This window comes from Mastigoproctus giganteus, chromosome 5, assembly GCF_048544385.1.
Source record: "Mastigoproctus giganteus isolate SK-2022 chromosome 5, ASM4854438v1, whole genome shotgun sequence".
In the NCBI taxonomy this organism is placed as follows: Eukaryota; Metazoa; Arthropoda; class Arachnida; order Uropygi; family Thelyphonidae; genus Mastigoproctus; species Mastigoproctus giganteus.
In genome coordinates this window covers 184137630-184162806 of record NC_143579.1, presented here as the reverse complement: position 1 = coordinate 184162806, position 25177 = coordinate 184137630, and the positions used below count along the sequence as shown (strand labels likewise).

The 25177-nt window shown below is 39.1% G+C and overlaps 1 protein-coding gene across 1 annotated transcript in view; it reads right to left on the bottom strand.

Annotated features, from left to right (window-relative positions):
* Positions 1–15910: 15910 nt before the first annotated feature.
* The window catches only part of LOC150085912 (cytochrome P450 3A8-like), a 36135-nt gene continuing 26868 nt past the window's right edge, over positions 15911–25177 (bottom strand). The window contains exons 9-14 of the mRNA XM_090374294.1: positions 22123–22249; positions 21144–21304; positions 18687–18775; positions 17184–17327; positions 16659–16821; positions 15911–16098 (exon numbers count right to left, since the gene is read on the bottom strand). Coding sequence (XP_090230420.1) covers positions 15994–16098; positions 16659–16821; positions 17184–17327; positions 18687–18775; positions 21144–21304; positions 22123–22249 — 789 coding nt within the window. The 3' untranslated portion in view covers positions 15911–15993. The remainder of the gene's footprint in view (positions 16099–16658; positions 16822–17183; positions 17328–18686; positions 18776–21143; positions 21305–22122; positions 22250–25177) is intronic.

Below are 25177 nucleotides of genomic sequence, written 5' to 3'. Positions count from 1 at the left end.
AAAAAATCAAATTTTAACAAAACAAGTCACCAACTGGTACTGGAAGCAAATTCAATTAAAACTGGAAGATTTTAACCACAATAACTGAATTGCGGGTGGTACAAGAAAGAGTCTTTAAAAACACGAGTCACTTCGTATTTCGAACATATCAAATGCATATTTATCTCTGATAAGATTGGCGCTATCCTGACATCACGTGATGTAGCTGCTGTCTTTGAACAACCAAAGTACCACACTCTTTCAAATATAACATCACAATATTCCGAAACAACTAACATTTTTCATTAGCGTCCCACAAACGGCTTGTTCACTTCCAGATTTTTAAGAGCATATTGGGATGATATATTCCCTTGACCCACAAAGATTGTTGAGTAATAATTCGAAAAGGAAAGTAACGATGTTTTTAAAACTATTTATTCACTTTTCCGATTTTTTGACAAGGGTATGAAAGGGGGAGGATATTCCCCAATTTTTCATAGTTTGTTGGTTAAAAACCCGATATCGGAAGTAACTTGAATTTCAAAATTGTTCCATTATAATTGTCCATTTACCTTTCCCTGTATTCTAATTTTCCCTTAAGCTGCACAGCAAAAAATGCGAAAGAGGAAACAATTCTGGTTTAAACAAATTCAATAAGAACGATTCATTCAGTTTCCTGCTTTTAAACACTGACATAAGGGGATATATCTCACTCTACTCACAACCTGTAGAATTTTTACCTGCTCTCCAATTCGATGTGTGTTACTAGGTTGTTGTTGTTGATTAAGGGTTTAAAGACACAAGGGCATCAATGGCCAAGATGTGTCTTTCCAAGTTTTTGATGGAAATCAAACATTAGATTTGTTTATCGAATCTGATTTGCCGAATAAAATTAAGTAATTCATCTATATTCGCAGAATTGTCTAAGATCTGTTGAAGGGTAACTGGATTATGGTTATTGCATGAACTCTGAAAACAAAGGAATCTGGAATTTCTGAATCGAGGGCATACCAAAAGAATGTGTTTTACGGAAAGCTGAACTTGGCATTGGACACAGCGTGGGGGATTTTTGTTTGCCAATAGATAAAAATGAGTAAGATGAGTATGGCCAATTCTCAGTCTGGCAAGTATTACTTCTTCCCTGCGACTCTCTCTGATGCTGGAGTTCCATATTTCTGGATTAGGTTTTATTTCCTGCAGTTTATTGTTGATTTCATTTTTCCATATTTGAGCCCATTCATTTTCACTTTCTCTAATAATGATTGGACTAAAATCAGTGTGTGGAACTATCATTGTTTTATTTGGCAGTTCTGATGCTGACTTAGCTGCAATGTCTGCTTTTTCATTGCCTTCTATTCCGCAGTGTCCTGGGATCCAGCAAAGAGTTATTTCAGATTGTTTCTTGTGACAGAGGTTGATTAGAAAGTCAATTTCTTGTAGGAGAGGATGACGAGAATGTCGTTTACCCTGTATGGCTGAAATAGCACTGAGTGAATCCGAATATATTAAGACAGAGAGGGACGACTGTTGACGTATTTCACTTAATACAAGCTGTATAGCATAGAGTTCTGCAGATAGAATGCTGCACTCAACTGGAAGGGATTTTGAAATTACATGCGAAGGGAACACGGCTGCTGCACCTACATGTGATTGGGTCTTAGATCCATCCGTATAGATTATGAGTTTCCCACTGTGTTGCGAAGTATAGTTGGCATGCAACTGTCGGATATTACATAGTGGAATGGTATTTTTTGGCCACTGAGCGAAATAAAGATCAGATTTTATATGATGTCTATTCCATGGAGGTAAAGGCATATTTTCACTTTCCGCAATTTTATTGAGATCGAGTTTCCACTTTTTGATTACTTCTTGAAGACGAATCCCAGCAGGTCTGGGTTCATTAGGCTTGGATTCATAAAGTGTTGGCCATAAAGGTTGGTTGAGGTATACCCAACAGGGGTGAGTTGGAAAGCTTCTAATTTTGACAGCGTATTGGCAGAGTAGGCGTTGTCTTCTAAGATAAAGCGGAGGGTCGTGTGCTTCTATATACAAGCTTTGTACAGGCGAGGTTCTGTAGGCGCCTAGTGCTGATCGAAGGGCACTGTGTTGAATGGTGTTCACAGACCGTAAGATGCTGTTTTTAGCTGATGCATATACTATAGCTCCATAGTCTAATCGTGACCGGATTAGAGCACGATACAAATTCAGCAATGACTGTCTGTCTGCACCCCAAGATGTTGAGGATACTGCACGAAGGATGTTTAGTTTCTGGAGGCACGTAGTTCGTAGATAGGTCACATGTTTACGAAAATTTAATTTGGTGTCTAAATTCAGACCCAATAATCTTATGGAGTCTGTCATCGGTATTTCTCTGCCTTTCAGTTTTAATACAGGTTCCGGATGAAGCGATCGTAATTTACAGAAGTGTATTGCTGCTGTTTTTCCTTCAGTTAATTGATAGCCGTTGCTTTCTGTCCAAGTTTCAATTTTGTTTATTGCTATCTGTAGTTGTCTTTCGATGGTAGCCATGTTCGATGATTGACAGGAAATAGCAAGATCGTCTGCATACATATAAACTTCTACCGTGGATGGGATGTCTCTTATAATGCTACTGGTACGTAATGCAAAGAGTGTGGCACTTAAAATCGATCCCTGAGGTACTCCTTCTTGTGTGTGAATTTTGGACAGCTCATTCTGGAATCTTACTTGAAAGGTCCTGAGGTGAAGAAAATTCTGAATGAATCTAGGCAGGTTACCTCTAAGTCCAAGTTTGTATAAGTCTTGGAGGATTCCATATCTCCAGGTTGTATCGAATGCTTTGGTAATATCGAAAGTTATCATTACCATGTGCTGTTTTTTAAGAAAAGCATTTCGAATCTGAGCTTCGACCTTGACGTGGACATCAGTTGTACATCTATTACGGCGGAAACCAAATTGATGGCATGATATAGCATCTTGATCTTCAATAATCCAGACAAGTCTCTTGTGTACCATCTTTTCCATTATCTTTCCTAAACAGCTGGTCAAAGATATAGGACGATAACTATTGGGAGAGGAAGCATCTTTCCCGGCTTTCGCTATGGCTACTACAACTGACTGATGCCATGTATCAGGGTAAACATTCTCCTCAAAGATTCTATTGTAAAATTTCAGTAGTATAGATTTTGAGTTTGAGTTGAGGTGGCAAAGCATTATATAGAAAATGCCATCTGGTCCAGCAGAACTATTTCTAGAATTCTGGAGAGCTTCGTTGAGTTCATTCATAGTGAACGGAAGGTTATAAGAATGAGATTGTTTTGTAACAAAGTTAATTTTATATTTTTCCATGGAAATTTTTTTGCGTCTAAATGAGTCTTCATAAGATTGAGATGAAGAAGTGACTGCAAATGTTTGTGCTAAAGCCTCTGCAATATCAGTTGGAGAAGAAATATCTATTCCTTTCCAGGACAAGATTGGGGCTTTGGTTTGTTGACACTTTCCACTGAGGATACGGATCTTTCTCCAAATTATTCTGGGGTCAGTGTTTCTGCAGATGGTAGAGCTGAATCGAATCCACGCATCCTGTTTAGCTTTTCGACGAATTCGGCGTGCTTCAGCTTTCAGCCGTTTATAGTTTATAAGGTTCTCCATTGTAGCATTTCGGCGAAAGGTGTTCCAAGCTTTGTTTTGTTTCCTTTTGGCAAGATAGCAGTCCCTTGTCCACCAATTATTATACCTTTGTTTCGTAAGGTTAACTTTCGGTATTGCGCTGGTAGCAGCTCCAAGTAATTGTTCTACTATATGTTTAGTGGCATTATTAATAGATGCAGAAAGAATCAAATGGTTATCAAATTGCACTGTTTTCCAAACCTTTTCCCAGTTATCTCTGTGAAAATTCCACGTAATTTTTTGGTTAGATGTATAGTTTGTATCCGTCTGTATTTCACAAATTATAGGAAAGTGATCGCTGTTGTGAAGGTCAGTTAATACTGTCCAATCAATGCTAGGATAAATGGACGAGGAACATATGGACAGATCCAGAGCAGAGCTAGAACCTGTAGGCAAGTGGATATAAGCATGCACACCGGTATTCAGTAGTGTTAAGTGATGGTTATCAAGTAGAGTTTCGATCATCCTCCCTCTACGATCCATGTTCGGGGAACCCCACAAAGGATGATGAGCATTTAGATCACCCAGAAAGCATACAGGTTGGGGTAGTTGATTATGTAAATTATCAAGTTCTGCAATGGAACATGAAACGTTTGGTGGAATATAAATGGAGACAAGAGTGAGATTAATCCCAAGAACAATACGAACGGCTATTGCTTCTAGATTAGTGGAAAGCTGAACGGGTTTCGCTGGTACATTACTACGAACTAATATTGCTACTCCTCCTCTTGCTGGAGAATCAGAACATCTGTCACGTCTATATAGTGTATACCGTGAGAAGTGTGGGCTATAATTTGATGATAAATAAGTTTCCTGTAGACAAATACATGCAGGATCATGCTGGTGCATTAGGTATTTTAATTCGTCAAGATTGCTTCTTAGTCCTCTACAATTCCATTGAATAATTTTCTGCATTACTTGGGTTTAGGTTAGATGGATTGGTCTGATCGTTTGTTTTTCCCTCGATCCTGTTTATATTTCTCTCGTTTTGAAAACACTGGGCGAGTGATATCCATCTCATCATCAGCATGAAGCATGAGAACAGCATCATCATTGTCTAATTTCTCATCGATTTCCATGGTTCGTTCAGTTGGTTTGTTTTGTGTACGATGAACATCTTTCTCTTTTAATAATGTACCTGAGTTTGGAATGTCTTGTTGTGGCTTGGATGGCTTTGTATTAGTAGAATTTGATGGACTCTTTGTCTTTGTTGCTGTTAGTGTCTCACCCTCCGCAAGGATGGATCTAGCCCATTGAATCAGAGATAATTTAGGAGGAATAGTAATATAAGTCTGTGTAGAAAATTCTTTAGTGTTTTTGACTGCATTGGAGTATGTTTTGGCAGGCATCACATTTAATATCTGTTTACGTGCCTCTTGGTAAGATACATTTTTCTCTACCTTGTACTTCATTATTTTCTTTCCCGTTTTCCATAATTCGCAAGTTCTAGAATATGCGGGGTGAGTACCCTGGCAATTGGGACACTTTGGCGTTGCAGCTGTACATTCAGTTTGGGAATGGTCTGATGAGCCACACAGGGGACAGATTGCTTTACCTTGGCATGCTGTTTGAGAATAGCCATACTTCTGGCATTTAAAGCATCTAAGTGGATTTGGTATATAGGGTCGGATCTTACAGGAAAGGTAGCCAGCTTTTACTGATTCTGGGAGATTCGGACTGCTGAAGGTAAGGATAACATTTCTTGTGGGTGTAAGGACACCATCTTGTTTGGTCATAATTCTCTTAGCTCCGACAACACGTTGTGCTTTAAGTTCTTCGGCAATTTCTTCCTCAGAAACATTAAGGAGGTCCCATTCCGAGATGACTCCCTTTGAGGTGTTTAAAGTTCTGTGAGGGGTTACCGAAATGGGAAAGCCTCCGAAGGTCGTTTGCTTCAGGAGTTGTCTAGAATGACTGGGATTGGAAGTCTCTATAAGAAGATCTCCTGAGCGAAGGCGTTTGACAATTTTGGGAGTACCTGCTACAGCCTCTATGCTTTTCTGCACAAGAAATGGCGATAAGCTACTAAGAGGTTTCGTTGATAACGAGTGTACAATTAGAAAAGCAGGTAGGTCATGTGAAGAATCATCTTTTTTGATTATTTTTGCTTGAGATGACTCAAGTTCATGCGAGCACGTAGGCTCTACAGTCGGTGATATTAATGGATCCATAATTGCTCCTTTTCGCCCTGAGTATTATATTAATACTCAGACTACCAGCCCCGCCACGTGGAGGCAGGAGCGGTGCCACCAGTGACCAAGCGATACGAGATTAGTGGTTAGTTTGTTAGAGAAATGGGTTATATATATATATAAAAAAGAAAGGTGTATTTCCTTCCTTGATACTAAGCTTAGTTCTTTATTTAGAAAAAGCCAAAATTAAATAACTTGAAATAAAGAAGGTTTTAACAATCTCTACAATCTATCACTTAGAGAAAAGACGCTTTCAAATCACTTTGGAAATATCGCTATGATCACTCGCTTGGCACTCGGGGCCTGTTACTAGGTTTTAAAGAACAACAGGAGAACTGTTATTATTATTTCTCCCTGAAGGGGGGGTGGGGTTCCATCACGTGACGGATAATCGTATCAAGTATACAGGGTGGGTGTTATGTCCGGCTATTATTACTGTAGGATAGTCAGAGGGGCCCCCTTCACTATCCTACAGGTGTTCAGGATTGCGACTTTCTGGAGTTCCTTGTAGGTGTTCTCTGGGAAACCTTTTGCTGCTAAGCTCTTGTGTAGGGTCTTTGGCACCATACCGGTGGTTGACACGATGATCGGGATGGCCGTTACTTGTTGCTTATGCCACACCGCTTTGATCTCCTGTCTTAGATTCGTGTACTTTCTGATTTTTCCCCATGGGTTTTCTGCAGGTTGCCAGGGTTGGTTACCGCTATGTCAATCAGATAGGTAGCCTTTTCCTTCTTGTCCCCAAGGGTTATGTCCGGTCTGTTGTGCGGGATTCATTTCCGTATTTATAGTTGTCACCAAATATCAAATTACTGCAGTAGCGCAGTGGTTCCAATCTTTGACTTTCACATCATATGGGGAGAAAAAAGAGTCGTTGATTTGAATCCCTTCAATAAGAGAATTTATGGACCTTTTTTTTTCTCGACTGATACATGGAAGGAAGAATTATGAGAATCTTCATGTGGGGCCAGTTAGTTGTTACAGTAGTTTTATGAGCTCAACAATTAAGGCCAAATTGTCCCGTATATAGTATGTATCTAAATTGTGTGTTCTGTGGTAGATTTGCTGTTTGTTCGATGAAAAACCAGACCAAGAAGAAAACTCAAATTTTTATTGCTTGAGTCACTGACGGGATTTAAACTCGGGTCTTTTCCATCTGGTGTAGGGGGGATGGCGATTATATTAACCGTACTACTCGTGAGGGAGACACTCTCGTGAGCAGCACATCTGGTATTCGTTGGTCTCCCTACACCAAGTGGGAAAAAAAAAAAGTTCGAAACCCATCAATGATGCGAGGAATTTTTATGGGTCTTTTTTCACAAGTTGGATGAGTTGATCGGTCTTCTCATGTGAGGATTGCGTGGTTTTTCTCCCGGGAACTCGGGTTTTTCCTCTATCGAACTTCAAATCGGTCATAGAATACACGCAATTTACAGGATGTCTCAAAAATACACGGCATAACTTCAGGAATGAGTCCCTCATATTTAGACAGTAAAAATATTTTATATCAACGTAGCTCCGGAAATGCTTGGTTTCTGATTTTTGAAGGTCTGTCTATGACACTTAACTGTTCATATCACCTTATAGTAATTGTTCAAAATGTCCACCTTCTGCCTCAAATACATGCCTCACATCGACGTCTTATGGACTCGCGAAGACGATGCCAAATTCCTACCATGTTTGATATTGTCTCAGAACCTGCCACAATTCGATTACGGAGAGTTTCCACATTAGCTACCAGATTCGAATACACCAATGACTTTAAATGGCCCCACAAGAAGAAATCTAGTGGCTTTAAATCAGTGAGCGTGGAGTCCAGGCAAGTTGGTCCACCTCTACCTATCCACCGACCAGGAAACTTCGCTTCAGGTAATTGCGGCTAGGTGGCTGAAATGTGCGGGAGCGCATTCGTGCATGAAGTGTGCTTGTTGACGAATGATTAGTGGCGTGTCGTCCAAGAAATCAGGCATGTTGTTTTCCAGAAAGAATCTGTTCGCCTGCCCTGTGAGTTTGTTTGGAAGTACATGGGGCCCAAATAACATATCACCAAAAACACCCGCCCAGATGTTGAGGTTGAACCGCTGTTGGTGATGTGACGGAAGAATTGCATGTGGGTTTTCCTCAGCCCATACATGCTGATTGTGAAAGTGTTGGATTCCGTCTCGTCTGAACTGTGCTTCATCTGTGAATATCACTAAGGCAGGAAAGTGAGGAGTTGTACCACATTGCTGCAAGAACCACTGGCAGAACATTACTCGCGCAGGGTAATCTGCTGGTGACAAGGCCTGTAACCCGTTGCAGATGGTAAGGATACAGTTGGTGTTCTCGCAACACTCTCCAAATAGTCGAACGTTGAACAGCCAGTTGCATTGCTGTTCTGCGTGTGCTGATTCCAGGAGTGGCATGCACAACATCCAAAATCTCCTCCTCTACTTCAGGAGTCGTAGATCTTGGTCGTCCTCTATCGACAGCACGAGGTGTAAAGGTGGCGATGGATACCTTCAAACGTTTTCCTGTCTGGACATCTTCGTTCTGGGAACCTTTCGCGGTACAAACGACGAGCTTGCAGAGCATTGCCGTCCACCAAACCGTACATAAAGTGCATATCCGTTTGCTCCTTATTTGAGTACATGGTCGGAATGGGAAACCACCAGATTCTGTCAGTACCTTGTGAGAAGGAAATCACCTGCAGGAGATAAGACATTCTGGTTAATAACTCGGGAACCAAGCATTTCCGGAACTATGTTGATATAAAATATTTTTATTGTCTGCATATGAGGAACTCATTCCTGTAGTTATTCCGTGTATTTTTGAGACACCCTATATACGCCACAATATGGCCGAAAGTTGCTGATGGGTCTAAAACCGTACACATTCCTTGGTCAATGGCCTTAGAATATGAGAACTGTAATCATGACTGTTCGTATACATAGAAGGTTTATGAATATTCGATGTCGAATTTTTGCAGAAATGTTTGAGTTTATGAACACCATAAATCAATGCGCACATCAATCAACGCAGTGTACTTCAGACATAGTTCACTCTGCTGTGAAATGCGTCAATTCTTTTTTGTTCCGCGATCACAGTTCTTGAGTAGAAAGTTTCTTGCTTATCAGTCTTTCATCATGCAGTGATATTAATGTTATAAACTCGTATATTACACGTTTCGTCGAACATATTCTCCTCTCTTGCATGAAAACTGTTGATTTTTTTTTCAGAGATGTCTAGAAAGGAAAGTCTGTGGTTACCGATCCTGCTTGGAGGTGATTCCCAAATGATTGTTTTTCTCCATTCAGCCTAAATTTTGACTTCAAAATAAAAAAACCAATTACATTACACCACAGACCTTCTGCATCCCAAGAAACACTGATTCCCGATGGCCAATTCAGCTTTCACATCTTAAGTATTTTCACTCTAAAACAGGAAGTGAAAACTATTTTATTTTCTGTATATCATTACCATACTGGATGTATAGTGGGCAAACTGGACTTATCAGTCGTTGACAAATTAATAAAATCGACTTCGCCATTGATTAAATCTGTTTCTCCACCCACGTATCCAATGCACTGCAATTAACCGATTCTTTTCGTCTAATAGTACTGTGACTTCCGAATGGAATATAATTCATGTCGTCTAATTTATGTTTCTTAAAAATAAAAAAAGAAACACGTTGGCCAATAATATCCTGTGAAAAACAATGTATGGCTTTTTCTAATATTTTATTATATCGTTGAACGGTTGAAGATCCAATAGGGGAATGCAGATACTTCGATCTCTAGGATTTCCAGGATGGGGCCCATGAGGACTTTAATATACAGGGACTCAACATTGTATGTGTGTGTTGTAAGCTGTTTGCGTGTATTTAGGATAAAAATCCAAAACTGCGCTTGCTACAAGCTGAATCCTCCCCTCATATTCATTTACATAATCTGTGCAATGTTTTCTTTAATGGAACACCGGACAAAGATTAACAATAAATATGACAGACTCGCATTTATTCATTAGAGAAACAAACTTGGCGATATCAAAAATTTTATTAAATATACATATAGAATACAAATGATGGGAGTTTTATAGTACAAAATAATGCATGCTAGCTTTTTATGAGTTGGTATTTAAGAACATTCATATAAAAATCACGGAATAAGAGAATTAATATTCGGATCCATTTATACTTTTCAAAGAAATCACTTCAAATTCTTCAGTTCTGTTGCCTGCCCTGGAGTTGAAACTTGCCATGCTATCACAAAGAGTTGCATTGGTATTGCACTATATACAATAGTTCCCTATCGAGAAGAAATTTTATTGATTCAGTGGAATTGCCATTTCATCGGAGTGGGAAAGCAGACCCCTGTTTAGTTGTTGTTGTTGGTATGAAAGTTTCACGACACAAGGGCAACTGTGGCCAATATGTGTCTGTCAGCGTCATTACGTTCATTTTAATGATTTAGGATGGATATATCAGAGTGTATTTATTATTCCTAGATGTTTAATGTATATAAAGAGCTCACTTAGGTTTGCTTTGTCACCAAGTACATGAGAGAGGGTTAGAGGAGTTTGCAAGTTTGCTAATGATTGGAAGGATGTGATACGAACAGCTGAATAGGATGGACAATCAATCAGGATGTGCCTTACTGTAAGTTGTATCTGACAGACGGAGCAGAGCGGGGGATCTTCTCTTAAAAGTAAATGTTTGTGAGTGAGGAAGGTATGCCCAATGCGCAGTCTTGCTAATATAACTTCTTCCTGTCTATTTGTACGTGAGCTGGAATGCCACAAACATAGATCTTCTTTTATTCTGCGAAGTTTATTGCACGATTGGTCCCTCCAAAGTTGTTTCCAGATGGAAGTATATTTCGTACGAAATACATCCCTATAATCTGTAAATGGTACAAACTGAAAGTTATCTTGTATATTTAGATCTGGATTTTTTGCGGCTTGGTCTGCATGATTATTTCCAGGAATTCCAGCATGGCTGGGAATCCAACAGATAGACACTTGTTTTCTTGCTCTATGCAAAACTTCGAGTTGTTTTTTGATATGCTGAATCAAGGAATTTGAGGAATATTTGCTGTTCTGTAAAGCTGCTACTGCACTACGGGAGTCAGTATAGATTAGAGCAGGTAGAAGTTGATGTTTGGTGATATCATCCAGTGCTAGTTTAATAGCATATAATTCTGCTGTGAAAATACTGCAAACATGAGGCAAGGAGACAGATATAATATATTCCGGTAAAACTACTGCGGCACCTACTGCGTTGTTCGATTTTGAACCATCTGTGTAAATCTGATGACTGTTTCTATTTTCAAAACTGTGCAGTGCATGAAGCTTCTGTATAACGATTGGAGAGATCTCTTTTTTATTCCTGTTTGTAAGATGTGATATGGATAAAGGCACAGTCGGAATCCAAGGAGGTTCTGAGTTTATATCTACTGCAGAAATGTGCTGGAAATGTATTTCCCAAACTTGAGCTAAGTGTCTGAGGCGCAGTCCTACTGGTTTATTTTCATTTGGCTTGTGATCATAATTACTCGTCCATGGTGGATTGTGAATAATGGACCAATTTGGATGTGATGGCTGACTGTATATTTTTGCCGCATACATGCACAGTAAATAATCTCGTCGAAGATGCAGCGGGGGTTCCGATGCATCCGCATACAGGCTGTAAATTGGTGAAGTTCTAAATGCCCCTAGAGCTATGCGGAGAGCATTATGGTGAATGGTATCTAAGCGACGTAAGAGGCTCCTTCTTGCTGAAGCATATATAGGAGATCCATAATCCAAACGAGATCTAATCAAAGTTTTATATAATAGTAATAATGTGGACCTGTCGGCTCCCCAGGCCATTGAAGATACTGTGCGCAAGATATTAAGTTGTAAGAGGCAACTAGTTCGAAGTCTTAGTATATGTTCATGAAAGTTTAGTTTTCTATCTAATGTTAATCCCAAGAAGGAGAAATTTTGAACAACAGGTAAAGCAATTTTGTTTAAGTATAAGACCGGTTCAGGATGAAGACCACGCATTTTACAGAAGTGTATAACAGCTGATTTTTTCTCAGATATTCTATATCCATTATTTTTGGTCCATACTTCTATTTTGTTTATGGATATTTGGAGCTGTCGTTCTATTGTGTTCATGCTTTGTGATTGAAATGAAATGGAAAGATCATCTGCATACATATAGATTTCCAATGATGGTGGTATAAATTTCGTGATATTGTTCACACGCAGGGCAAACAGGGTTGCACTTAATACTGAGCCCTGGGGAACCCCTTCATGTTGTATATATATTGTAGATAAACAGCCTTTATAACGTACCTGAAATGTCCTGTCAGCAAGGAATTTTTCTATAAATTGTGGAAGTTGTCCTCTGTATCCTAATTGAAAAAGATCTCGTAGAATTCCGAATCTCCATGTTGTGTCAAAAGCTTTTTCAAGATCTAGATTTACCATCACCATATGCTGCTTTCTTATAAATGAGTTTCTAATATTTGTTTCCACTTTGACATGTAGGTCAAGTGTTGATCTATTTTTTCTAAATCCAAATTGGTGGGGTGATAAAACATTATCTTTTTCCAGCAACCACGTAAGTCTATTATGCACCATTCGTTCAAGGATTTTCCCTAAGCAGCTGGTCAGTGAAATTGGGCGATAATTATATGTATAGGAAGGATCTTTTCCGGGTTTCGGAAATGCAAGGACAATTGCATGCCGCCATATGGATGGATACGAATTGTTCAGAAAAATTCTATTATATAGAGCTAGTAGGATTTCCAGACAATCAGAGTTTAGGTGTTGTATCATAGTATAATAAATGCCATCGAGACCTGGTGCGCTATTAGGCAATTTTTTAATGATTGTAAGTAATTCCTCTTTTAGAAATGGTAGATTATAGGGATGAGATGTCTTAGTAGAGAAATTCAACTTACTCCGTTCAGCTTGCTCTTTATATTTTTGAAAGTCAGTGTTGTAGCTTGTCACTGCTGATATGGAAGCGAAAGAGTCAGCCAGTATTTCTGATATCTGGTCTGTTGCAAAAACGTCCTGCCCTTTCCAATGGAAGATTGGAGATTGTGTGCTTGGATATCTTCCACTTAAAATCCGAGTTTTTTTCCACACCAAACCAGGACTCGAGTTCCTAGTAAGTGTGGAAGCAAACATGATCCAAGAATTTTTCTTTGCTTTTTTCTGAATTCTCCTCGCTTCAGCTTTGGCTTTTTTATACGCAATCAAATTGAGGGTAGTTGGATATTTTCGGAATCTATTCCATGCACGATTTTGTTTCGTTTTGGCTGTTCCACATTCTGCATTCCACCAAGAGTTGTACCGCGTCTGCCTTGCCTTACTTATTTGAGGTATTGTAGCTTTGGAAGCTTCTAATAGTTGTTCGTTTAAATATAAGACAGCATCATCTATTGGTAGGGATTCTATTAATTGCTTATCCAGTTTGATCAATTGAATATATTTACTCCAATTAGCTTTTTTAAAATTCCATACTGTTCTGGTTCCTTCTGTGAGAGTCGATTGTGTCTGTATGGAACATACTATCGGAAAATGATCACTGTTGTAAGGATCATTCAACACGAACCATTCTATATTAGGATAAACTGATGGAGAACACATTGTTAAGTCTATTGCAGAAGTGATACCTGTAGCCAAACTGATATAAGTGTGAGATCCGGTATTCAGTAAATTCAGTTGTTGATCATCTAGGAAAGTTTCGATTAAGTTACCTCTACTGTCTGTGTGAGAAGATCCCCACAAATGATGATGGGCATTCATATCTCCCATAAGGCAATAGGGAGGTTGCAGCTGCATAGTAAGATCGTTTAATTCCGATCTGGAAATGGGAGTATTTGGTGGAAGGTATAGGGACAAGATAGTGATAGAAATTCCGATGGCTATTCTCACTGCTACTGCTTCTAAGTTGGTTCTTAATGTTGTTTGCTTAGCTGGTATATGAGTATTCACCAAAATTGCCACTCCTCCTTTGGCAGTTCTGTTATCATTCCTGTCTCTCCGGAACAGTGTATAATTTTGAAATGTGGGTGAAGATTGAAGTGTTAGATGGGTCTCCTGAAGGCAAATGCAGGCCGGTTTATATTGCTGAATAATATCTTTTATTTCATCCAATTTTCCACGTAAGCCACGACAGTTCCATTGTATAATAATGTGTTGCATTATTTAGGTCTCGGAACGATTTGTTGAATCTGACTGCGCTTTTGAGTTTTTTCGTTTATCATATTTGGGTCTGTCTTTCTTCGGAAAATTAGGGCGAGGTGTGTCAATATCTTCTGCAGGGTGTAGTTCTAATACGTTCTCTCTCTGTTCATCAGTGTCCATTTGGTCTATGTTTGTTTGTTTCTGTTCAAATAGTTTACTAGATGCCGTTTGCTTTGTTTTTGAAGATGCTGCTTCTGATTTCTGCTTTCCAGGCACGGAAGAATCTTGCTCTTTAGCACTGGGTGTTTCTTCTGAAGCTGTTTTTGTCATTAATATTACTTTACTCCAGTCTATAATTTGATTTAGAGGTATTACTACCTCCGTTTGAGTGGCTATAGTTTGCTGTCGTTTCACTGCTGAAGCATAGGAACGTGAAGGTTTGGTTGCAAGTATCTGTTTTCTTGCTTCCGGATAAGACACTTTATTTTCTACTTTGTATTTTTGAATTTGCTTTCCCAATACCCACATTTCGCATGTCTTCGAAAATGCAGGATGATTTTCGTGACAATTGGGACAGAGTGGTATAGCAGAGGTGCAGTTTGCTTGATTGTGGTCTTTTGATCCACAGAGTGGACAGATGGGATCACTGCGACATGTCGCCTGAGAGTGTCCGTATCGCTGACAGTTGTAACACCTTATTGGATTAGGTATGTATGGACGGATTTTGCAATTTAAATATCCTGCTTTAACTGATTGGGGAAGTGAAGGATTGTTAAAGGTGAGAATTACTGATCGGGTTGGAATGAGAATTCCGTCTTTCTTCATCATTATTCTCCTAACATGTATCACTTGTTGTTCTGTTAGCTCACTCAGTAGTTCTTCCTCTGAAACAGTCAAAAGGTCCCATTCGGTAATAACACCTTTCGATGTATTCAGGGAATTATGTGGGGTAACTTCAACAGGTAGTCCTGCAAAAGTTTTCATTTTTAACAATTTCTCAGATTGATGACTTAGTGAGGTTTCTACTAAGAGATCACCTGATTGTAATCGTTTTATCATTTTTGGTGATCCAACCATGGACTCTATAGTCTTCTGAACTAAGAAAGGGGATAATTTCCCAACAGGTTGTGGTGATAAGGAATGTATCACCAAAAAGAAAGGAACAGTAGGCTGAGAACTGTTTATTTTCATTCTCTTAGCCTGAGACATGTTCTGCTGTAAGTCATCACATTTATTGGAGTTAACTTTCTCCAATCTTGTGTTGTTAGTTTTTTGGTCCATGTTCAACTCCTTTTAGTCCTGGGTGATGGCTCTTCACCCAGGTCCAGCCCCGCCACGGGGAGGCAGGAGTAGTGCCACCAAGTGACCAAGCGAGTAAAATAGAAGGTTAGTACACAGAAAAATTAAGAAAGGTTAATTTCCTTTCTGAAACTTCTTCCTTATACTTTAAGAAAGGGAACTTTTATTATATATTTGAATAACGGAAGAAAAAACGTGTGAACTCAAAAAGAAAACCTTATCTCTCTAATATAATCGCAATAGAATTCGCAGGGAAGATCGCTTGGCCTCAAGATTCGCTTGGCACCCGGGGCCCCCCCTGTTTAGTGCAATCTTACTTTCTTACACTCTGCGTAAATGATTAATGCTAGAGAATATGGACGGAAATCCCGAATTATGCAGTGAGAACAACAAAAACGGCCAATGAAACAATTTATTACATTTGTGTGACGTAGGAAATAAAAACCAACGTGTGCATACCCGTTAAATAACAGGCTCTAATTAAATATATTAAATATATTTAACAAAGACCTGTTCAGTATGACCATCTGGCATTAGTCAACTTGTGCGCAATTTTCGTTCATACTCTATAAATGAGAGGGTTGTAAGTGAACAAAAGGAGAAGGCATAAAAATCAAACAAAAACTGACTGGAAATTAAAACACCAAGTATAATTTTATCGATTGATTGGAATGAGTTTTCAATTTCAAGTTTTCCATTGTTTATCTGGGCATCATAACATTTTTTTCTCAGTTGGTGGCACATCAGATCTAATCTCCACTGCTAATTGCACCGCTTTCGGCTGCAGAAAACCAGTATTGAAAAATTCCAGAGGGACCTAGCAAAAAACAAGACAAGATTAATATTGGAATGTCTAATATTCTAATAAAACATGCTATTAATACATTATATACTGTCCAGCTCTTCAAAAATCTTTAGCATTCTCTCATATCTACTGCATTCTTACAAATCCCAAAAAGGGTACCATATAAAATATAATCTTATAATAACAAATTTTTAATAATGTTTAAAAAATAAAATATTCACAGTACTCTAAGAATGAAAAATCGATCTTCTAAGGATCCTATCTTAATTATTTTAAGATTAAGATTAATTACTTCCGAATAACCTAATAAGAAACGTGAAGTAATTGTTTAACCAGTATTAACGAATGAGCTTCAAAAAGTCATACGGATGCATGAATGAGCAAATGTGGGAAAGACATTAGCATGAATCAGGTGACAACTCTGCTTTAATCGGTGTGTATAAATTTCTAAAACGTGCCATTGTAGGCAAGTTGAGTCTTTTGAAGCATTACGATTTAAATACAAGACCAGACACCAGAACAATATTCTTAAATTGCCACATTAAATTTGTAAACAATTGTCCAAATATTACCTTTGTATCCGAGCACCTCGAGAACTTGATGTGACGTAACACCTTTGCCAGACACAGTTTGGCTTCCATCAGCGCGAACCTCATAGCGATGCAGTTCCTCGGCCCGGCTCCAAAAGGCAAATAAGTAAAAGGTGATCGTTTGGCTTTGGCTTCAGGCGCCCATCTTTAAATGAAAAAACAATTCATTTCATTTAAATTACTTCCAGATAAGGAAAGCTTAAAAACTTACGACAAGTGGATTATCGTGTGGTTATTTCAGAAACAACAACTGATGCAACCAAATAATCAACTTTTCTTTTGTTATATAGTTTGTTCAATGGAGTCCTTTGTGACATTAGTGGATCATCATGAGGGACGGAAATAAATGCTTCAACTTCTTCAGAATCAATGGCAGATGCGATCCTCAAAATTGTCATCACTTGTTAAGAAAGTTTTGCGTTATGTGGAAAAGATAAAACTTGATGAATTCAATTTTATTTCTAATCACAATGGACTTTCATGGCCATTCAAAGACGAAGTTCTTACCTTTCAGGAATAAACTCTTCTGGTTCTGGATAATATTCTGGGTCATGATGCATACCATACACTGGAACAGACACAATCATTCCTTTAGGGAGGACGAGACCCGTATCTCCTAATTTATAGTCGTATTCGACTCTTCGCTCTAAGCTGCACAAAAGGAAAAAAAAATAAAATTAAATAAATAGAATGCAGCACATGATGCATTAAACACTGTTCAGGAATTAGGCGAGATATGTTTTACAATTAAATATTACGAGATTCGAATTTGATTTGCTGGCGAAATTCCACACACACACGAACATTTCGAAATAAGGGGATTCAGTTAAAACAAGTTGGAGCTTTTTAAAGTATTTTGGTAAAGGCCAGAATGTGTAAGGATAGGGTTGAATGAAGTGTAGTGTTGAGTTCTGTTATTCTTCTGGCCGTGGGGCCTCTATCGGGACCTCACGTTGCCCATCACTAACCCCGTGGAGATAGGCCAGACAATGCAGTAGAGGGAAAGAACTCTGGCTCGGCAATACGCAGAGTCGTCTGAGCTTTCCAAAAGAAAAAGAAAAGGAGGAAATTAAAGCGAGTGCGACAGATAGTTTGAAAGTAAAATGAGAAGTGAGGACGAAGAATAAGGGCATCCTTTAATGAGTGAGGTGGGGAGCAGCGAAGAGTTCGGATGTCCCTGGGTTGGGGAGCGAGTCCACCCAGGGACAGGATAAAAGACTGCATGGCTAGGGTGCTGCGCAAAGATGAGCTCCATAATGGCATGGGTCATCCGAAGATGACAATTCCACCTGTTCCCCAACAAGGTATGCAGGTAAATTTCTACGCTTTGTGGGTTAGATGATTATATAGTCACGTCCGTGTAGATTGTCAAGTTCTGGTATTTATCTTCAGATTCGGAAGAAATCAAGTTGGTTTGCTCCTAAGTTTGGTGAACTCTTCCTAGGCGAACCGTGAGAGCGCGATGGAACTGTCCTGTACAGCGAGGGGAGATTGCTCTTGTCCAGATGGAAACAATATAATGGATGTAATAAGATGCACTCTCGAGTCTACATAGTTTGAGCAGTAGTAGTAGTTATGCTCCCAGCTTTCTGCTTGATTGTGGGTGCATGTTCCTGTTTGATGAGCCGTAGCAGGCTGCGCATCCTCATGGTGCAGTGGTCCAAGATGTTATTGACTGTGGCATTCAAAGAGCAACTCATAGTGCTTTCAGGAGTGATCGTCAACTGAGCAATTTCTCCTGTGGGGAGCTTGTCAGATACAACACGGTAGACAAGCCCACATGGGTCAGTGTTTTGCGTAGTCGACAGCAGGGTGCGCCAAGATTCTTTTTAGTTGGTATATCAAATCAACTGACAAATGGCAGTGAGTTAATTTTAAAGTGTACGTATATGAAAGAAAAACAGCATTTTAATTGACTTGAATAACTTATTATGATGGGCGATTCATCGCTATGTTTAATTATTTAAATAATTATTTAATAAAAATTCACATTGAAAAAAAAATACATACTTTATTGCAGGAGGGAATATTCGTAGAGTTTCTGAAACAACCCAGTCCAAATATTTCATATTGTTGATGGTGTCGTAGCTTAGTTCCCCCTGGAAATGAATACATTTAAAAATTAAAATTAAATTAATTTTTAAAAATTAAAAAATGAAACAAATTGGCAGAAAATTAAAAATCACAGAAAAAATGTTTACAATTTTAATCTATTAAAGTATATATTCAGTGAAAGGTAAAAAACGAAATTTAAATTTCTTATGCATGTTTCAAAACAGTAGCTTTAAAAAAACAACAAGACAAATTCTTAACATTTAAAGATAGCTCTAAATAAGATATTTTACTTTGGGTTGGAAAAGATAACTACAACATGGTTAGGCCGCATCTTGAGTACTGTATACAGGTCTGGAGACATCATCTTAGGATGCAGATCTGCCGGAACGAGTGCAGAGAAGGGAGAGGAGATTAGTGAGGGGAACAATGGGGTACTCTTACCAAGAAAGACTTCAGTTCTGCAAATTGCAGCATCTGGAGACTAGGCCCCTACGAGGTGATCTAACTGAGGTGTTCGCATCTGCCCATGACGTGATCGTCCTATTCCTGCAACCAACTTAATTTGTTTTTATTTTAAATGAAAATCCCCCAAGCACAAGTACGAAAGGTATTAGAAATTATATTGCTGAGTATCTTGCATGGATTGAAGGTTGAGAGGACAGAAAGTACTTGTTCACATTACATTGGCTTTCTGTAGATTCTAATACGCGCAAAGGAAAGTTGTTCGAAATAACAGAAGTAGAAGAATAGATGAAGAAAAGTTCGTTTTTTGAGTGCATAGTCGATCCTGGAGTTGGAGGGGGAGGGTGTTAGAGCTTTTCTCTGGAGACTGAACATGGTTTTTACCACTTCAAGCGTCCAATAAACACAGTAGAACAAAGGTCGATAAAGAAAGTAGAGGTAGATAAACACAGAGTAGTAGATAAAGAAAGCCATCTATGATAAGCTTGGTGAAACAAAGGAGCAGAATTTCTCTGTGCGATTTCAACGCCATACCTCGTTCTCTGATTACTTTGATTCACATCTGATTGGTCACTTCCAGTGTAATAGGTGCAGTGTATCTGTTCTTGCACGTGTGGAATACCCAAGTTACTAAGAGTCACACCATCGTGCAGGATTTCTTTGTCGCAGAATGATCATTCATTGTCGAAATTCGCCTCACCCTACTAATAAACTAGACCTGAATTTCATCACTTAGGTTTTAGACTCTACAGTAGCGTATCTGTGACAAATGCTGAGACTCCCTTAAATTACTCGAAGTTTATAAATGCATCGCAGCTCCGATTAGAACGAGAACTCTGGAATGGGTTACTCTCTAATGTGGCGTCAATCTTTCGGCCGCCCTTATTAATAGGAGGCCAACTACATATCAAGGGGCTGGTGGATCCTAGCTGAAGCGTTTCTTTCATCAGAATTAAGCACCTCACAAGCAAGCAGAAGCTGTCGTGCCCTGTGGGGTTTTTATTAAAGAGCACGGGAAGTATTCAACACATCAATGCTTGAATAGCGAAAGGCAAGAGACCATATCGTAATCACTCTCAAGACCGATTACGTGACCTTGGTCAAAGCGAATGGATGTAAATTATAAGTATAATAATGTTTATACTACGAGACCGTCACACAGGCTAAAATTCTTTGCTAGAATAGAGAATACAAGTAGGGTACAGTATTTATTCACGTGGTCAACTCAAATGCATGTACCACACCTCGTTTGACAACTCTTTCGGCGCCTCCGTAGCCAGGTGGGAAGGAGCAGCAGTGCGTAGCACACGCTTCTTGATTAGACCGGGGTTCGAGCCCGTGACCACCAAATACGGAAGATTCGGAAAGGTCAGGGAATGACCACTACACATCCCCGGAGCAATATGGCTTTAGTTGCTAATGCTCCTAAAAACCAAACATCAACAACTCTTTCTATCTGAACTGAATACAACTCGACTTCAAAGAGGTATTAGTGTTTTCAAGAGTGGCATAGTGGCTATAATCACCATCTTTTCCACATCCAGTGGAAAAGGCCCGTGTTCGAATCCTGTGAATGACGCATAGAGGTTGTGGGTTTTTTCACTCTGTGCTGAGTTAGCTGGTCTCAAGCGAGATAGCAAGGTCTCTCTGTCTCTCCTCTTTCGAAACTTGGGTTTTTCGTCCAGCAAAACAGGCAAACCGACCAGAGGGCACAAGCAATTTATGAACATAATACTCCTAGGTGGATGAAGTTATTGAGTCAGGTATCCCTAATGTGTATATATATATATATTTTTTTTTCTTTTTTTTTTAAATTAAGTATTACTTATTTGCTATAATGTGCAGTTAATGTTGAATTTCCAGGGAGTTCGTAATGGATTGCCACAAGAAACAAATACTGTATTTTAAAATAATAATAGTAAATACAAGGCTAAATCATAAGATACGTACATATTCGTCGAAGGTCCTGTCCACTTCCTCTATAAGCTTCTCCTGACAAGGTGGATTCAAGGCCAAGAGGTAAGAAGCAAAAGACAGCGTAGATGCAGTGGTGTCGTATCCAGCGATGAAGAACAGAAAACACTGAGCCAGCAACTCATCGCGAGTCAGTTCTGTAAGAGGACAGCGTGTGTCAGTCTATTTTACTACGCACAATGCAAGGAGTGGAGTGGTTTTTTAAATTTTTTATCACAAATGGATAAATTTCAGTCATAGTAAAGTACATTAAGTAACAACCGACTTACAGGAAAAATTCGACAGAAAACTCAATGAATCATTAAAAGTGTGCCATGGGAACAGTACGCAACATCAGCAACACAAGAACATTGGTTGAGGCAGAAATTCAGTTGCGAAGTCTAAATATACCGAACTGTCTCGACTTAAACAAAACACAGCGATTTCGAATTGTCATAATCGTGCATAATTGCTCAGTTACTACTTTGAATCAAAGAAGGACAAGGTTTGCTCAATATTTATGTGCTGAATTTTAACTGAAATTAATAGAAAATACTCGCGCCTTTCAACACGAAATACTGACAATACACGGTCTTGTCAGATCACAAAATCGAATCATGAAAGAATCACTTACAGACTCGCTTTCTAACTTAGGGCTCGGAAATAAGATTATACGTAAATTTGTAAGACGTAAAAAGCCAATCCATAGAATCAATAGATCAAAACAAATTATGTCAGCTGAATTTAAAATCTCTAATTGTTTTATCAGATGTTTGGATAGATCATATTTTTAACGACATAAATATGGAACGAAGAAACCAAATGTTGCGCTTTCCTTGACAAGAACCGGCCGTCTTAAGGTTTGCCAGGCCTGATTTACGAAAATTCAATATCCTTCTTATGTGTTTTTTAAAGATGTTTGTATTCTGTTACAGAAATGTATTCTCTTTAGAAAACTGTGAAGACCATATTCTACCTTTGTACTGAGGTTTATAACGAAACATCTGCTTAACGTTGTCAGTTCCATTTTCGGCGTTCTCGACGTCTTCAGTTTGTGTCTCCTTAGCTGCGTCCATCATCATCTGCAGGAAGTCATTTCTAGGCTGAAAAAACAATTTTGGAACAAAAATTATACGGATTTCTGTACTCAAAAAAGCAAACTAGATTTATGTAAGTTTAACATCCATATTTAACACCAATTTATCATCCCTAACCAACACCATTCTCAGTGCAGTAGAAGCTAAAGCAGAGCTTGCCGTCACGTACATTGAACTGGCAGCTGCCTTCGACTCCATCAGTATCCCCTCGCTTGTCCACCTCCTAGAAAACTACTTCTACATAAAAGGTGACATGTGGTTTATCACAACCCTGCTCTCTCACAGAACCATTCTTCTTAAAGCGGATCAACACACAATCTGGAGAAAGATCACTGCGGGAGTTCACTAAGGCGGAGTCCTCTCCGGAGCATTATTCACTGCAGTTATTATTCCGATTGTGCAACAGAGAGAAAACATAATATGCTATGCCGATGATATTAAGATGTATACTCTGATTAACCTAGGCGAACATTTCCCAAACATCAATAATAGGATCGATGAAACGTTACACGACTTAGGATCCTATCTCCATCAATTTGGTCTTCTGATTAATCGTGCCAAATCAGCCCGAATTGTCTTTTCTCTGAAGTGCAAACCCACTGAAATCCAAGCTTCTCTTGTCAGCATTCCCTTTCCAGTGGTCAGGATCTACACAGACTTGGAAGTCTTCGACTATAAACTGAGCTTCGCCCCAACATTGACAAGCTCACAGCAAAATTCTGTGAAATGAGCTGAACTACTAAACAACAACTGCTCCACGTTAGGGATCTGGATGTGACTCGTCGGTACATAGTGGCATAGTAATAGTATGGTATTTAGGGTTAGGCACCACCTGTGGTTTCCCACATCTGCGCCATATGTACTCTGTGATGAAAAGCAGAACTACTGCATAAGCCCGAAAAAAGTGACGTGTCTGATTTATGTTATGTTCTGTTATTGTGTCTCTGGCTACTTGGCCGCAGGGTTAGGGGTCAGCGGCCCCTACCAACATCAAGCGCGTGTACTCCGCCGAATACTAGCTCCTTCGTTGGATCATGCATAAACATCGTCGTCCACCCAGAAAAGGCCAACTGCGATGGCAATTCACTAAATTTTGCTCGACTTCCAGATCTTCCATTGGAAAAACGCCTTGTTCTCACTACCAAAATGACAACCGGAATGGTTTCGGAGCCAAGCATCTGGGAACTGTGCAGCTGGAGAATCACTCTACCCGGACTGAGGTCAGCTCCCACGTTCACAGCCCACTATAACAGACTAGCCCTTAGTGACCGCTTTCTCCCCAGGCAGATGCTCCCCACAATCCAACAAGATCCTTAAGAGCCTAACCCTGGCCAGGCAAACTGCACATTGATATGGGCAGCATAATAATGCCCAATATATTGTACATAATGTTCAAAGCACGATGTCTTTATGAATGTGTTGTGAACAAAGTCAAGAATATCTTTATGAATATAAATATTAATATAAATATAGATATTAATACATTGTAAATGGTGTCAAAAGCATAATATTCTGTAAATAATCTGATACTGATTCTATTGTTGGCTCTGGGGAATGAGCCCGAACTTCGATGTGGGTCCGTTCCCTCAAGGCTATTGTCCACCAGCCAATGTAAAATCCCTGGCATTACTCCTGTGAAGGGTGTATTGTACATACCACTTTTGTATACAATAAACATTATATATATATAAGTATCAAACGTCTCATTGAGTTAAAAATCACTCGAATTGCTTCAGTAATGTACCACAAATAAGCTTATAGTATAAATGCAGCCATTTATAGTCTTATACTATAAATAACAATATTTTTTCAGCAATTCCAATTCTTCAGCAACTGAATCCTTGATTCATAACTATCTTAAAGATCTCCGTTCACAATGCATTTCTCTATGAAATTTTGCACGCATCTCCATTGAGTATTTTTCCAGTCATTAAATAACCTTTTCAGTAGCAACACATCAGGGTTCAATGAACACGCGCTTAATTTTTGCATATTTTAACTGGGGTTTATTAAAATTGGTCAAGTTACCTTAGAATTATTATTAAGTGAGTATTATCGCAATAGCATCTTAGGCCGTATTGCACTGGTATAAACAGATTCTTAGATGATGCAATAAGCATGGCAAGTGTAGAATGCATAAAACCTTAACTCAGGCGGCGAAACAACATAACTGGTCAATTTAGTTCTTCATTACTCAAATAAGACCACTCGTTCTGCAAAAACAGGCAGCACAACCATCACCATGAAAGAATTGGAATTTAAGGAAAAATTTCGATCAGTGGGAAAGCCTTCCAGTGGCATAAACGATTTTTTAAAAAGCCTTCGCAATGAAGCAAAGCTAATGCCACTTTAAATAAAAGCTTTAAACCAGGACGTACTGATTTTGGAGCGGCAGCTGACTGTAATTTTTTTTTTTTTTTTTTGGGCAGGCTTTTGTGAGCTCAATAAATGGCGTGCAATGGGAGTGACCCGCTCTTGGAGTAGTCATTTCAGTTTGTGTCCCATTGGTACTCTTCCCAAAAACTTTCTGGGCATATGAGGGGTTGCCGCTATTTATTGGTTAGATGCGTTTTATGACGTCATGATAAGAGGTGTTCAGCTCTGTTTTCAGTTTTTGATCTTCTTTTTCTTTCTTCCAGCGCTGGCACGCTCGAGAACATGCAAGATGCTCTCCTTGGAAATTTGTATAGATCAGCTTGGAAGCTGAATCTTCCTGGCTGTCGTGGCCTTTGGCACCACATAGAGCACAGGCAGGGTAGCCTTGACTGGCTATTTGCGAGTGGCCGTTCTTTTGGCATGAAAAACAACTGTGGCTTTGGGACTTACAGTTTAAGTTTTCAAGCATTCGCTCAATATTAAATAAATTTTCTATTTATACTCCGGGACGACCAAACGATCAGGGGAGTTTACAAGATACAAGAAACAGCACCGTAT